The sequence below is a fragment of the Alosa alosa genome, chromosome 17 (assembly GCF_017589495.1).
Source record: "Alosa alosa isolate M-15738 ecotype Scorff River chromosome 17, AALO_Geno_1.1, whole genome shotgun sequence".
NCBI lineage: Eukaryota > Metazoa > Chordata > Actinopteri > Clupeiformes > Clupeidae > Alosa > Alosa alosa.
Genome location: NC_063205.1, coordinates 27,644,293 through 27,658,884, shown reverse-complemented (window position 1 = coordinate 27,658,884; position 14,592 = coordinate 27,644,293). Strand labels below are relative to the sequence as shown.

Genomic DNA, 14,592 nt, shown 5'->3' with positions numbered 1-14,592 from the left:
CAAGCCACCCTTAAAGTTCATATGCATCACGTAGTCCACCGTTTAGGCTGCCCTCTATGGGCTCTAACAGTGCATTTATTATCAATTTTGTGTAGCCACGCAGTGTGCGAGCTTGCTAAAAATGATGGACGTAGACATCACCGTGGTGAAAGAAATAATAAAGAACACAAGTAGGCAAAGACAGACTTAGGCTTAGGTCTATCTCTGCAAAATATATATATATATATATATTTTTTACCTATCCAGGCCTAAAGGACAAACCAGTAACTAATAGGGCTACAACAGGTTGTGATTTTCCTTTTAAAAATTATGTTTTTCCCATGAGGAATTGCAACTTTTAAGCGAACTTTTGAACGTATGCTGCTGCACTTGCATTTCATAAATTGAATTCGCTTCATTTTATATACCACCAGGGGGAGCCAAAACACAACACATCGAAATGTGTTAGTAGGCCTAATGTATTGAAATAAAGAACGGATAGCTTAAAACAGTCATGTTAGCCTAGATTAATTAGCCTATTCCATGACAGAAAAAATTTATGCTTTATTTTATACTGTTTTCCATAATTGGAACACTTGGTTGCTTATTACATCTATCTAAGTTATAGCCTACATATATAGGCTACATGCAGACAGTACGCCCAGAGCCCGTCATTCTCTAGTACGCCTGTTCTGTGGGAGGAGAACATGCGCAACAGGAATTGAAAGGGGAGGGGAAACAGCTAAACTGTCATTTCATTTACACGAGTAGCCGCTGAAAGAGCTGAAAGTAACTTCTCAAGTCCCTTTAGATAAATGACAGTTTAGGTCTAAATGTCAATAGTTTGTTGGTTGTCATCTGCTGGAGGCTGAGTCTCTTCGTTTGCTGAGCAGTAAGTATTTGTGTAGCCTATTCAAAAGAACCTGCTTGTGTAAGCAGTAACAGACGTACCGTTAGTTTTTTGGAGGCTGATCGATCACCAACAAAGTAATATGTTCTCAACAATGTTAGCATTCTTTGTTGTTTGTCTTGGACCACTTCAATGTTTTACATGTTCGTGGACATATTTGAGCGAAGTGTCACTTCACACATTACATTACATCAACGTTAAATGATTAAATGAGACTATTTGTCACAAATTGAGTTTTGTTTTATGAGCTCATCCGGAAATAGTAGTTGCAGAAGCGTCGTAGTCTGTTACTGTAAACTTCCTACTTTTAAGAACCTCCTTTTCATGCATGTTTTAGCCTACTAAAGCAAACTTATTGACTATCAGGAATCCTCAACAACAACTTGTAGGCTGAGTTACAGCTACAGGCTTACGTTTTGTGTCATGTAGCCATATGAGATACTGTGATACATGTGTGGCTGTGTATTGTTTTATGAAACATTGCACTCTGACGGAAAACCCGCTAGGGGCTGTCCTTGAATCACAAGATTCAGTCAGTTATTATTATAGCCTCAGGCATTGGCAGAGTGGTCATGCACATGCATTCATGTGGTTGTTCATTGACTAAAAGGTGTGGTGACGTCTTAATTTAAGTAGGCCTATAGGCCTTGCATGGTGAAGTAACATAAATGTATTTGTTACTATTTTGTTCCATAGATACTTTTGGTTATGGAAGAGCAGTTTAGTGATGATGAATCACCAGTAGTCCATAGAGAAGACAACAAGAGAAGAAGACGAAAAATGAAGGCATTTACATCCAACGCAGCTGTTGCAATGGACCAGATTGCTGTGGAGTTTGTGCTCCCCACTACTAACAAGACTAGCAAAGGCCCAGACACTCTGCATTTAGAAGTAGCCGGAAATTGCACGGTGGAACAGGTGAAAGCTCAGGTTTGGCTCCGAGCTGTTGCCAGTCACCTCTGTCCGGAGTTCTACCAAAAATACTCCCCAGACCACTGCATCTTGCTCTACCAAAAGAAAGGAAACTGGTGTGAGATTTACGATAAACACCAGGTGTTCCAGACCTTGGACTGCATCCGCTATTGGAAAGCACTGAAGAAGGACAACGGGAAGATTCACCTGGCCAAGAGGCCTCTTCCGTCAGAGGAGTCTGTTCAATATCAGAAGTACTTGAACTACTTGATTGGATACGATGTCACCGATGTGAGCAACGTGCACGATGATGAACTCGAGTTCACACGCAGAAAGTTACTCACTCCCCGCAAAATTGAGTTGTCTGACCGAGATGCCAAACTCTATTCAATGGATCCCTGGGTAACTACAAAACCACTCCCTGAGTATCTCCTCGGCAAGATTAGTAACAGTAACATCCTGCTGGTGATACACAGGAATTCATCCAGTCAGACTATTAAGGTGTCAATTGATGACACACCTGTCCAGGTACTCCAGACCTTCTTCACCAAGATAGCTAAAAAGAGGGCACTGTTTAACATTCCAGAAGATGTCAGCGAGGCAGATTATGTGCTTAGAGTTTGTGGACGAGAGGAGTACATTTTCGGAAGCTATGCCATCAAAGATTTCCACTGGGTACGGCAGTGCCTCAAGAATGGAGATGAAATCCACCTGGTGCTAGAAATGCCCCCAGACCCTGAACTGGACGAGGTTCACAGAGAAGACTGGTCGCAGGTGGACGATTGCACCGGAGTGGCTGGTACGCATGAGCAGTTGACCATCGATGAGAAGGACCATGAGAAGGTGTTTACAATTTCGCTGTGGGACTGCAATCGCAAATTCCGCGTCAAGGTGCTAGGCATTGACATTCCTGTTCTACCCCGTAATTCCGAGCTGATCGTGTTTGTGGAGGCCAGCATATTCCACGGGCAGCAGCTTCTGGCCCAGGAAAGGACGACTCCGAAGCCTTTCACTGAGGAGGTGCTGTGGAACACTTGGCTGGAGTTCAACATCAAAATAAAAGATCTACCAAAAGGAACTCGACTGAGTCTGCAGGTATCGTGCGGTAAAGCCCAAACCCAGTCGTCCAAGTCGTCCAGTCAGGACAACGGAGGACACGACAGCAAGAGCAAGAACCGTCTGCTGTATTACGTGAACCTCCTGCTGATTGACCACCGCTCTCTGCTGAGGCAAGGAGAGTTCGTCCTGCACATGTGGAAGATGCCCGACAAAAGCGAGGACAACAGCAGCGTCAATGCCGACAAGCTGACGTCCGCCACCAACCCGGACAAGACCAGCTCTATGGCCATAGCCATACTGCTGGACAAGTACTGTTACCCAGTAGCGCTGCCCAAGTGCAGAGAGTGCAAAGAGGCTTCGGATTTGGAGGGGGAGAGAGGGCAGAGGGACATGCCAAACCACCTGCGAAAGCAGTTCGAGCAGATTGTCGCCACCGACCCGCTGCACCCGCTGAGCCCGGAGGACAAGGAGCTCCTGTGGCACTTCCGACAGGAGTGCATGCGGCACCCCAGGGCGTACCCCAAATTCCTCGGCTCTGTGAAATGGGGCAAACAGGAAGCCGTGATGGTGACCCATCAGCTGCTCGAGAGGACCACCACATGGGACAGGAGCTCGTTAGACGTGGGCTTAGCCATGCAGTTGCTGGATTGCCACTTTTCCGACGCAAACGTGCGCTCCATGGCTGTAAGGAAACTAGAGACACTGGATGAAGATGTTGTCTTGCGGTACCTGCTGCAGCTGGTTCAGGTAGCGATGTCATAGCTGATTTGTTTTTACACAACTTCCTCGTTGCGGAGTGATTTGCATGTTTCATGTCACCACTGACTCCAAATACAGGCCAACAGTGAAACCTTTGTACAGTATTCAAATTGACTATGCGTTGTGTAGACTTGTAATATTGTACATATCTTATATTTTGCACCCTCATACAGGCAGTGAAGTTTGAGCCGTACCATGACTCTGCTCTGGCAAGATTCTTATTAAAACGGGCACTCAGGGTAAGCATATAATTGCTATGTAAAGCACATAGTTGTATACATTTACATTTACAGTTTTTTTCAGTTGCTAACAAGCGTTTGTCTAACCAGTTGTTACATTTTCAAAACTCTAAACACAATTAGCACAGCATCGGTCATTTGTGGCCATACCATTCACACATTTCATGTCGTTTTCACACAATATGCAGTCAGTGAACACATTTCTACAATGCTTACATTTTCTTAACAAACAAGCTATACCTCCCAACAAAATGATGGATTGTTTTTGCAGTATTTACGAATGTTAACACACAACATCCCACAATAGCAAAAACAATATTCCAAACCTTAGATACAGTATAAAAACCTCTGCTTCAGCTACCAAGCGGTTTTATCCCATCGCCTTGGATACTGTAATATCAGATGCAATGTTTATGAAAACATGTGGCCTAACCCTGAAGATCGCAGAGATTATATACAGTGATTTTGTGCTTGTTTTTTTTTTGTTTTTTTTTTTTATCTGGGCTATTTGCTTTTGTATTTTTGTTCAGAATGCTCTTGTGTGTTTCATGGGTATTTTGTTCACTGTAAGCAATACTGTAAACTTTTTCTGTTCTATCATACTGTAAACAATATTTCTACTGAACCTCCTGTAGTAAACAGTAAAGGGAAAAATTATTTTCTTTTTACTGGAATGCTTTGAACATTACATGTGGACATACAGTTCCCAACCAAGAAATTTAGTGTAAAAACAGCGGATTGCATGTTTTGCATGCAAATACCTGTAAAACTGAAACATAAAAGTCTATGCAGTTTTTGTAACGTCAACAATAGCCAGTATTTTGAAACCTGGTGTACTTTGATTGACTGCATGTACCTTGTGAAGTGAAAACAAGTGTTATTCTTTGACAGAATAATTTCATTTTGAGTCAGATTTCCAGTGTTTTGGTAAAGTTAGTGTGTGCAGAGAAAGATGTGTTAGTAATATATTTAACAAAATGTGTTTTTGAGAAGAAAATTATCCATTTGGCCCATTGTGTTTTGTAGGTGCGAGTCAATGTTAAGAGTTTAGAAAAAGTACCTGAAGTATGGGTGAGCGCTTGTTAGCGATTGAAAAAAACTGTAAGCCATTAACATTTAAGCATTTTAACATTTAAGCTACAGAGCTATAGTTACAGCAAATACTACTGCATACCATTGCTCTGTTAAGCATACCATTGCTATGTGAAATCTCTCTGTTATCTTACTCATTCACACATCTTGAGCTGAACTACAAGTCCCTCTCCCTCCACACAGAGCAAGAGGATTGGCCATTTTCTGTTCTGGTTTTTGCGAAGTGAAATTGCCCAGTCTATGCACTATCAGCAACGCTACGCGGTCATTCTGGAGGCCTACATGAGAGGCTGCGGGGACGCCATGCTCCAGGATTTCAAGAAGCAGGTGGAGATCACAGAGGCTCTGCAGAAAGTTACCCGCGAGATCAAGGCAGTCTCTCAGGAAAAATACGATGTCTCAGCACAGGGTGAGACATGAACTGACAGCTTAATCGACAGTACTTGAAGTAATAAAATTGTTATATCATAATAAATTTGTTGCGATAGTTGATCTCTGATTGGTATCGATGAACAGTTGTTTTTCAGCTACGACAGAAACTGGAGAGTTTGCAAGTGTCAGGTTTGCCAGAGAGCTTCAAAGTGCCTTATGACCCTGGCCTACGAGCTGGAGGTCTTGTGGTAAGTCAAGCCTTTTGTTGTCTGCGTCTCCTTAACAACTACCCATTTTTGTGGCTTTTTTTGTGCGTGTGGGGCAGTTTACTTCCCCTCTTGTGTTCCTATGATAGATCATGTGTTTAACCACCGTAATGAACAACGTCTTTGTCATGTTCACTGTGACCACATGTCTTTGCAGATTGAGCAGTGCAAAGTTATGGCATCAAAGAAGAAACCGTTATGGCTGCAGTTCAAGCGTGCAGATCCCACAACCTTGTCTAGTGACACCATTGGAATCATTTTCAAGGATGGAGATGACCTTCGTCAAGACATGCTCATCCTACAAGTACTGTTTCTTGATGTTTCACTCTAGAAAAAGCATTCTAGAATATTTTAGAATGCCAGCAGAAACGTGTGTTTGCTCCATTTTGTTTAATATGTTTGTGTCTAAACTTAGTGTGTAAAACTAGTCCTTTCAGTTGTGTATGCTGTGGTAACATTCAAAAGTAGGACTGACTATGATGTGCACTATTGGAACTCTTAGATCCTGTTGATAATGGAGTCTATTTGGGAAGCTGAATCGCTGGATCTATGCTTATTGCCATATGGCTGCATTTCCACTGGAAATAAAATAGGTATGCCCTCCTAACAGAAATATATGTATGATTTATTTCAATTATATATAAAAAAAATATGAGTTTATATATTCTAATTAGAATTATAATCAGAATACTAAGTAAATACTACTTCTGAATACTAAGACAAATTCTATATAGCATCTCAGCATTATTGTTGATTTTTTTCAACAGGCATGATTGAAATCGTGAAGGATGCCAGAACCATTGCCAATATACAGCAGAGTATCGTAGGAAACACCGGGGCCTTCAAAGATGAGATCCTCAATCAGTGGCTCAGGGACAAGTGTGTGAGTGAGGACAAGGTACGTAGCCTTCTGTCTGGATCATGCAGCAAGGCCTAAGGGATGTCGCTAAACATGTGACAGGAAGGAAACACCCCCGACAAACGCATTTCCTGATAGCTCACGCTCTTTGTCTGAGAGGTTGTTCACTGATACTAAATACAGCTGACATGCTCATATTTATCACAGCAACTCTTTTCTGTCTTTTTTTGTGGTCCAAAATAAACGTACATCCTGGTGACATTACTTACTGACAGTGGAAAATACAGGGGTGAAGATGGAAGTCAGTTGAGTTGCATCAGAAGAGCAACTAGCCTTTTACCACTAGGCAGTTGTGTGTAGTGCAAATAACCATTTCTTGGAAGGTTAAGCTGTTCTCATATGTCTGTTTTCAGTTTCAACAGACTGTGGAGCGCTTTGTGTACTCCTGTGCAGGCTACTGCGTCGCTACCTATGTCCTCGGGATTGGTGACCGCCATAATGATAATATTATGATCACAGAATCTGGTACATTTTAAACCCTTTTACTCAGCCTTGGTGTACATTGAAAACATTGTTTGTTTACTTGTTTACCATTTTAATACTTAACAGTGATTTATTTCTTTGTGAAGGGAACCTCTTCCACATTGATTTTGGTCACATTCTGGGCAATTACAAGAGTTTCCTGGGCATCAGCAAGGAGCGGGTCCCCTTTGTACTGACTCCTGATTTCCTTTATGTCATGGGGACGACAGGGAAGAAAAGCAGTCCATATTTCCAGAAATTCCAGGTATTCGTCTCAAAGTTAACAACCATATGTATAGGCCTAACACCCGGGCTACACCAGATCCACAATGAAGCTCTGAGTAGCGTAAACATAGGTTTAGAAGGCTGGTCTAATTTTTTGGAACGTATGCGCTGCTGCTATCACGTCTGGTGTAGCCAGTTCCATTGGCTATAGTGGCAGCTAATTGTTGCATCCGACGCTATGCAAACGGAACACTTCAGTTATGTGCTCGCTGTAGCCTCCCTGTAAACAATATTATTTAGTAATGCTTGTATAGACTGTATAGGGGCAGCCGTGGCCTACTGGTTAGCGCTTCGGACTTGAGCAAGGCACTTAACCCCTCACTGCTCCCCGAGCGCCGCTGTAGCAGGCAGCTCACTGTGTCGGGATTAGTATGTGCTTCACCTCACTGTGTGTTCACTGTGTGCTGAGTGTGTTTCACTAATTCACGGATTGGGATAAATGCAGAGACCAAATTTCCCTCACAGGATCAAAAGAGTATATATACTTATACTTATTTTTCAACTGAGTGAACATTTTGTTGCCTTGTCAAGTGTCTGTGTGTAATATTCCAGCTAGATTGGTAGCTCATATTCTACACATATCTACTTGTTTCTGATGTAGAGTCTTTCTTTCTCTGAACTCTGAACATTTTTATAAATTATTTTATTGAACTCTTTTTTTCACAGAAATAGACAAGCACTTTCAAAAATGTCATTGTACATGTACAATGACAATAAGGATTATCTTCTCTTCTCTTCTATTAGCACTTTATTGTGAAGCACTTTGGTGCGGCTCAGCCGTCTGTAAATGTGCTATAGAAATACAATTTGACTTGACTTGATTATTCTTTCTTTGAACTCAGGAAACATGTGTGAAAGCCTACTCAGCTCTGAGACACCACACCAACCTGCTGATCATTCTCTTCTCCATGATGCTGATGACCGGTATGCCCCAGCTGACCAGCAAGGAGGACATAGAGTACATCCGGGAGGCGCTGACGGTCGGCCGCTCGGAGGAGGAGGCCCAGCGCCACTTCCTGGACCAGATTGAGATCTGCCGAGATAAAGGATGGACTGTACAGTTCAACTGGTTTTTGCACTTGGTGCTGGGAATCAAACAGGGAGTGGAGAAACGATCAGCTTGATATTTTCAATCTCCGTCTGGTCGCAAGGGACACCGTTTCACAGGACATGCTTTCACCTGATGCTCTCAAATAAGTAAAGACATTTTTTTTTTTGTTAGCGATTGTGTTTATGTCCTTCATAATCTCAGTTGTGGATAATGAAGTGGCAAGAACATAGGTTTCAAACCCAGTTGCATTTGAGCTGAAGCTTCAGAAAATATCAAATTTCATTGTATCTGTCTTTGCAATGTAGCATTTTGCAAGCCCCTTAGAAAAAACACAGGCAATCTACTCATAAGGCGGGATTAGAAGGATGTCTTTCTGTCGGCAAAGAATGAAAATGATTCCTGTTGACTTGCCATTTCACAGTGAATAATACATTATGTAATATGCTCTGTTACTCGTGTCACTGTTGTGGGCTACTCTTTTCAGTCTTAGTTTTGAGTGCAGTAGTGCTGTTTCATATTTTTATGAAGGCTATTTATATTTAATTCAGGCATGTAATTATTTAGGTAGTTGCCTAATACTATAGTGCCACTTACCACATACTGTATGGTCAAGCAAACCTCTTCTGATTTATTTGTATTATTTTTTTACAGCAGAAAGTTGTGACTTAAATCAGTGAAGTCTTGGAAATGTAGGATCCCTGAGTGTGGGATGTGTTCTCAAGTGAGGACTGAATTGTAGTCTTAAATAATAAGTAAGAGATGTATTTGTGCAAAACAGTAATTTATCAGGTCCTCCCCTTTTTGTAATTGTTTAGGGGTCTCTAGGGGTCTCTCAACTGATGACAATAAAAAACAAAGTGTTAATGCACCATGTGTCAAATCCAAAAATTCTTGATTAACCCTCTCTGTCAAATCCTTTAGTGAAATCCTGACATCAGGATGATATAGCTAGCTTTAATTAAATTAGAAGTTTGCATTCATTATAACTTTATAATGTGTGCTATTATTTTCCTCTTTGAAAAAAAGTTTGAAGTCGTTGTCATAGGTTACAATCATCTTAAACTCCATAATTTCCTTGTTTTATGTTGGCAATAATTTACCTCAGTTGAACTGTGTCTTTTGACTGAGCAGACCATTTTTACACAAAGGCACTTCCTGTACAATGGGGGCGGTTGGGGCAGCTGAAGCCTTTATAAGATCATGAACCGCATTTTTGTTTCATGAAAGAAATATTAGCACACAATAGACAAACATCAATAGGTCCCAGAAACCATTATCTGCAGTGTACAAGTCATGGGAAAGGGGTTACTTGTAAATATGGCATCAAAAGCTTTAAGAGCCAGATTTAAACAAGACTATAAATTACAAGAAACAATATTACTGTGATAAAACCAGCATGTACACAATCACTGTCTAGGCCCACTATCTACTGTCACAGACATGAAAGCTCACTTCTTGATGAAATTTTAAACCTATAAAAAATGGAAATTCCATTTCAAATGCACATTACACAACAGATACAGTTGTTGACCTTACTGTTAACTAGCACACCAAAAGAAAGTGAGATGAAGAGGAAAGTATGATCAACATTGGAAAATTATATTTTAATATAAGCGAAGCATGACTATTAACCATGGAGACTAATGCCGCCATATAGTTGTAGTGAACATACTATTATTTTAATAACTTGTTTAAACTTGCAATAACAATCTGGTTGTTCATCAGCCACACCTTGTAAGGAAGATGTTAATGCAATTGTCTTGTCCAAAACCACCAGACTGCCAAAACACTCTCATCACAGATACTAGTATATGACTGTGGTTTAATTGTATCACATCATACTAAACAGCGGAAGTGAGGACATTACAGATGGTAGGTCAGTGGGGGTGAGCAGAACTGGGTATCCGCCGTATCAGATCTGGCAGTTCTACATTATGTTGTCTATGTTGCCACCTAGTGGACAAAACAAGGATTTAAAGTTCTCAAAACAAACAAAAAAAACTAATAAAATGTGCATCCACCCATCCACCAAGCTAGCTACTGCCTTGTACAGAAAATATTTCAAATCAACAAAAAATAACCATATAGTATACTGTATCATACGTGTGTGTGTGTGTGTGTGTATATGTGTAGCAGAATCTTATTTTTGATTATGACTGATATGATTGAGTATCCATCAGTCCATTTACAATTTACCATGATTGAAGCGATTAATTAAATCAGAAACTCTCGGGGTCTGTCTCTCTGGAGAGGATGGATCTGTTGTGTCGTCGGAGCCCCCTTGAGACGCTGAAGACTGGGCTGTGGTATCAGATGCAACCGAGGAAGACGCCACTTGTCTGGGCATGGGTGAAGGCACCCGGGAGTTGTTGTGGGGAGCAGGCCCAGAGACTGGGGGGTTTATCTCCTCAGACACAGCAGAATGAGTGCAGGTAGTACCTAAGATTTCTTTTATTGGAATAACAAAGTGGGAGACACCCACTGGCTTGGGCGGTGGGCAAGGCTTCACTGATACTGCTTGGCTCCTTGTTGAAGGTAAAACCCGGGTTGGATCCAAATTGGAAGATTTGGAAGCTCGAGGATAAGGAATGAGCTTTGTGGCAGAGCTCTGGAGAGACCCTGTCGACGGCTTGGTGGGTGTTGTCTGGACAGAAGACGGGCTAGAAGCACCCACAGTCGGAGCCGATGTGTCAGAGCTAGAGAGCTGTGGTAAAACTGTGCCACTGGATGTGCCACTTTGTCCTGTGGTGGTCAGACTGTCAGAGGGCAGTCGTCCAGCTGTGCTTGGGACCACAGAAGACGGGGATACCGATGAATTCAAGGTCAAAGTGGCCACGGTTACCATTTGTGGTGCACTTTCCATGCTTTTGAATGCAGTGGAGCTGTCTGGAAAATCGAAAATGGTTGTCGATAATCGATAAGACTGCCCCTTGGTGTAGCTGCCAACGAGTGCACGGCACACAAACATGGAATGCATGCCATGGTCAGAGGTGTCTAAATGGGAGTAGAGGGCATCCCGGGCAAAGTAGCACCCTGCGAATGATCGCAAAAAGTAAAACGTATTAAAATATCTGACAGTGGAGACATTTTTAAAGAAAACTAAAAATGAAATAAATAAAAATGATCACAGAGACATATGATCATTTGAAAAATCATTTGATATCAATTTTGGAAAAAGTTTTGAAATGACTGCAAGGCGCGCTGTGGCGTTAGTGGCTACAGAGGCTCTGAGTGGCTACAGTGTCCATACCAGATTCTACTACACGTGAACCCTGGTTCAAGTCCGACCTGGGTCATTGCCCAATCCCATCCCATCTCACTACCTGTCACTCTCTTCACTGTCCTGTCTGATTAAAGGCATAAAAGCCACAAAAACATATGGTAGAGTGGGGTAAAACGCCCCCAACCCCTGCCCTTTGTGTTGCTATTAATGAATGAGGGGCATTGCTTTGACAGGATGGGGGCTTTCACTCCACTGCTGTGGCAAAACGCTCCTTTTGCACAACTCATGTAAACTCATGACATTGTCACTCAAAACTAGGATAGCAATGCTGCATATTAGCTGTTTGTTTCACAGTAATGTCACATATCCCTTAAGGGTTTTCCCCCACTCTATTCTACTTAAAAATCCAAAGCATTTACTACTGGGCTCCCCTACAGTTGTGGAGTATTTGTATTTTACACATCTGTCATAACTGACAGAAAAGATAATCCCCGAAGATCCATGTCGACATGTGAGTAACATTAAATGTTTTCATTACAAATAGTAGGCTATTGCACAAACAAATTTGGGATTCTTTGGGACGGGAGAGAGTTGTCGATTCTCACCTTCTCCGTACTCTGCTCCCTTGCCACCACACTTGCAGTCAAAATTCTGGTAGCAGATAGAATCAATTAACTTAGAATCTGATTCTGTGCCATGAAAGAGCAGAAATTTCCTTTCACCATACTTTTTATTGTTGACTTTCATCCGCTCTCTTTTCCTGCAGAAGACAAACAAAAAGTAGGCCTGCACAATCAACTCAGTTTGTTATACTATGGTTCAGCTGTGCTAATCCATTAAAGGAGAATTCCGCCGATTTTTCACATAGATCGGTTTCTTGAGGTCAACGAGTACTGTCGGTAAAAAAAAAAAAAAAAAAAAACAATCGGTTCTACATAGCTCAAGTTGCTGCAGCCAACAGCTAAAGTGCTACACTCTGAATACACAGTGAATGCACTAGCCTGGGTAAACCCAGACTAGCCTGTTAGCAAATTTGAATTGGCTCTGCAGGTCAGTCTGGAAAGGAGCCCATTCACATCCGTTTCCGAATCGCCAAAACTCCAGGAAGATGTTATTTCTTTGGAATTGAGTAAAACTATCTTTTCCAAGAAATATGTGTTCGCTGCACTTCTGAGACGAGTTTATTGCACCAATTTAAGTTTAATTTCACTGTTGGTTATGTCCCTGGAAGTCGTTAAAGGTCAGGTTTGGAAACAGGCGTCAGTGGGATCCTTTCCAGACGGACCCAGGCTATGACTGCACAGGATGTCATGGAGATAATGGGAAATTAGAACAAACGAGACCACTGTGGTTCAAGCACACACTTTTACTCTAAAGCATTACAATGGCTAGAATAATATTAATATTAAAGTATCACTGCTAGCGATAAAGAGGTTAAACCATCATACCTGGTTCTAGCGGTTTGGACATCATCAGAAGAGACAAACTTAGGTCTTCTTCTAACCGGTCTCTGGGTACCATATCTTAGATTCTTATGCACCATATCTGTGAAAGTGTGTTAACATTTTCAGGAATATCAAAAACTCTCTCTGATGTACTTTGACTCTCTCACTCTTTATTAACATCTCTCTCAATCTATGAATGTCCTTAATGGAGTTGTGAACAGTGTAGTTTATTCACCTCTGTAATGTACATGTCAGTACTGAGGGACTCTGGCCGCCCTGCTGGACTGGTTGTGTATTGTCGGACAATCATTTTTTGATGCCATGTACCTTTGTTGTGGCCTGAATCCCACCTCCAACTTGCCACTCCCTGATTTTTCCCGCCACTTTCTGCCCACACCTGTGCTGTTCATCAGTCTGCTTATTATCTGTATTGATTTCTCCTGTCCCTTGTTTGTCCTCACCCAATGATCTGTCTCCTTTGTCTAGACCGCCTAGTATTTAAAGTTCAGTTTATTTTCTGTTCTTTGTCTGGTTGTAACTGATTTTGGTGAGGATAAGGCTGTGTCTGTCAGAGCTGTAGTTCTGGTCTTCTGTGGATACTCTGCCTGTTTTGCCTGAACTTTTGTGTTTTTGCCTGTGTTTTGGATACTTACAGTTAGTGATGGCGAACTGAAGCTTTCTGAACCAGTGAAGCTTTCAATCCAATTGTATCGAAAAAGGGTTCAGTACTCGAAGCTTCAGAACTCTATGAGGACCTCTGCTGGTGAAAGTTAAGGATAGCATTGTGTCACGAAGTGTTTCAGACATTAGCCATGAATGTCTTTGAGTTGAAGATGAATAAATGTTGAGCATGAATTAATGGATAAATAATGTCATAAATAGGCCTAACTAAGCCTATTTTGTACCCTGCATAAATACAAATGTAATTGCCTTCTCTACAAAAACAATAAAGGTAGTATTTTGGCTGTGAACATTTCTTGTATTCGTAAACAAATACATCAATTTAGAAGGGATATGAATAAAGAATGGGCATGCACATTGCACACACATTTCTGTGATTATATTGAGTACGTAGCCTAGACATATTGTAATCTGGGTTGTGTTGTAACTGTGTGATTCAGTCCTGCACACACCTGGACTTGAACCCGCGAAACAGACTCACCTTAGAACGGGAGTCGAGCGTGCTGATAATTGAGCTAAAAGCCCGGGCTATAGGCTTTCGTGTCAGCAGCACTATTGAGTCTGTTGGCTCTCCTTCTTCAACAACCCACAACGGCGCCCCCCGTGTCGCGCAAACTTTAATGCTTTGAATTAAATTTCGAAGCAGTCACGTGGTGTGTGAAACGGCTTCAGACGTCACTGATCACGTGATTATCACAAAACGAATCAAGCTCCGATACAAAGCTTCACTCCAAATTGGTTCATGTCTTCGATACACGCTTCGAAGCAGGGGGTTCACGGGTAACATCACTACTTACAGTAGCCTGGATCTTTTGTGCTTTGCCCTTTTTGGAACTTTTCGTGTTTGGACTGTATCTCTTGTGCTTTGCTCTGTTGCTGTCTGGCTGCAACAATAAAACTGAACTACGCAAGTTTCTGGTCTGCATTTGGGTCCTTGC

The 14,592-nt window shown here is 41.7% G+C and overlaps 2 protein-coding genes across 3 annotated transcripts; one reads left to right on the top strand and one right to left on the bottom strand.

Moving 5' to 3' along the window:
* Positions 1–735: 735 nt before the first annotated feature.
* Positions 736–9,173, top strand: pik3cg (phosphatidylinositol-4,5-bisphosphate 3-kinase, catalytic subunit gamma). The gene is made up of 11 exons (XM_048268689.1): positions 736–871; positions 1,586–3,607; positions 3,793–3,858; positions 5,134–5,359; positions 5,467–5,570; positions 5,746–5,892; positions 6,091–6,181; positions 6,356–6,486; positions 6,861–6,972; positions 7,077–7,234; positions 8,097–9,173. The coding sequence occupies exons 2-11, from the start codon at positions 1,598–1,600 to the stop codon at positions 8,376–8,378; spliced, it is 3,327 nt and encodes a 1,108-aa protein (XP_048124646.1). The 5' UTR covers positions 736–871; positions 1,586–1,597; the 3' UTR covers positions 8,379–9,173.
* Positions 9,174–10,060: 887 nt separating this feature from the next.
* On the bottom strand, positions 10,061–14,218 carry LOC125310814 (nuclear pore complex protein DDB_G0274915-like). 2 transcript variants are annotated; one of them, XM_048268531.1, is made up of 4 exons: positions 13,627–14,218; positions 12,977–13,073; positions 12,134–12,288; positions 10,061–11,338 (listed from the first exon to the last, which is right to left on the bottom strand). In XM_048268531.1, exons 2-4 carry the CDS (start codon positions 13,069–13,071, stop codon positions 10,491–10,493), a joined length of 1,098 nt encoding a protein of 365 aa, XP_048124488.1. In that variant the 5' UTR covers positions 13,072–13,073; positions 13,627–14,218; the 3' UTR covers positions 10,061–10,490. The 2 variants fall into 2 exon arrangements, with proteins under 2 accessions (XP_048124488.1, XP_048124489.1); XM_048268532.1 differs by lacking the exon at positions 13,627–14,218 and having other exon boundaries at positions 12,977–13,243.
* Between the last annotated feature and the right edge of the window lie 374 nt (positions 14,219–14,592).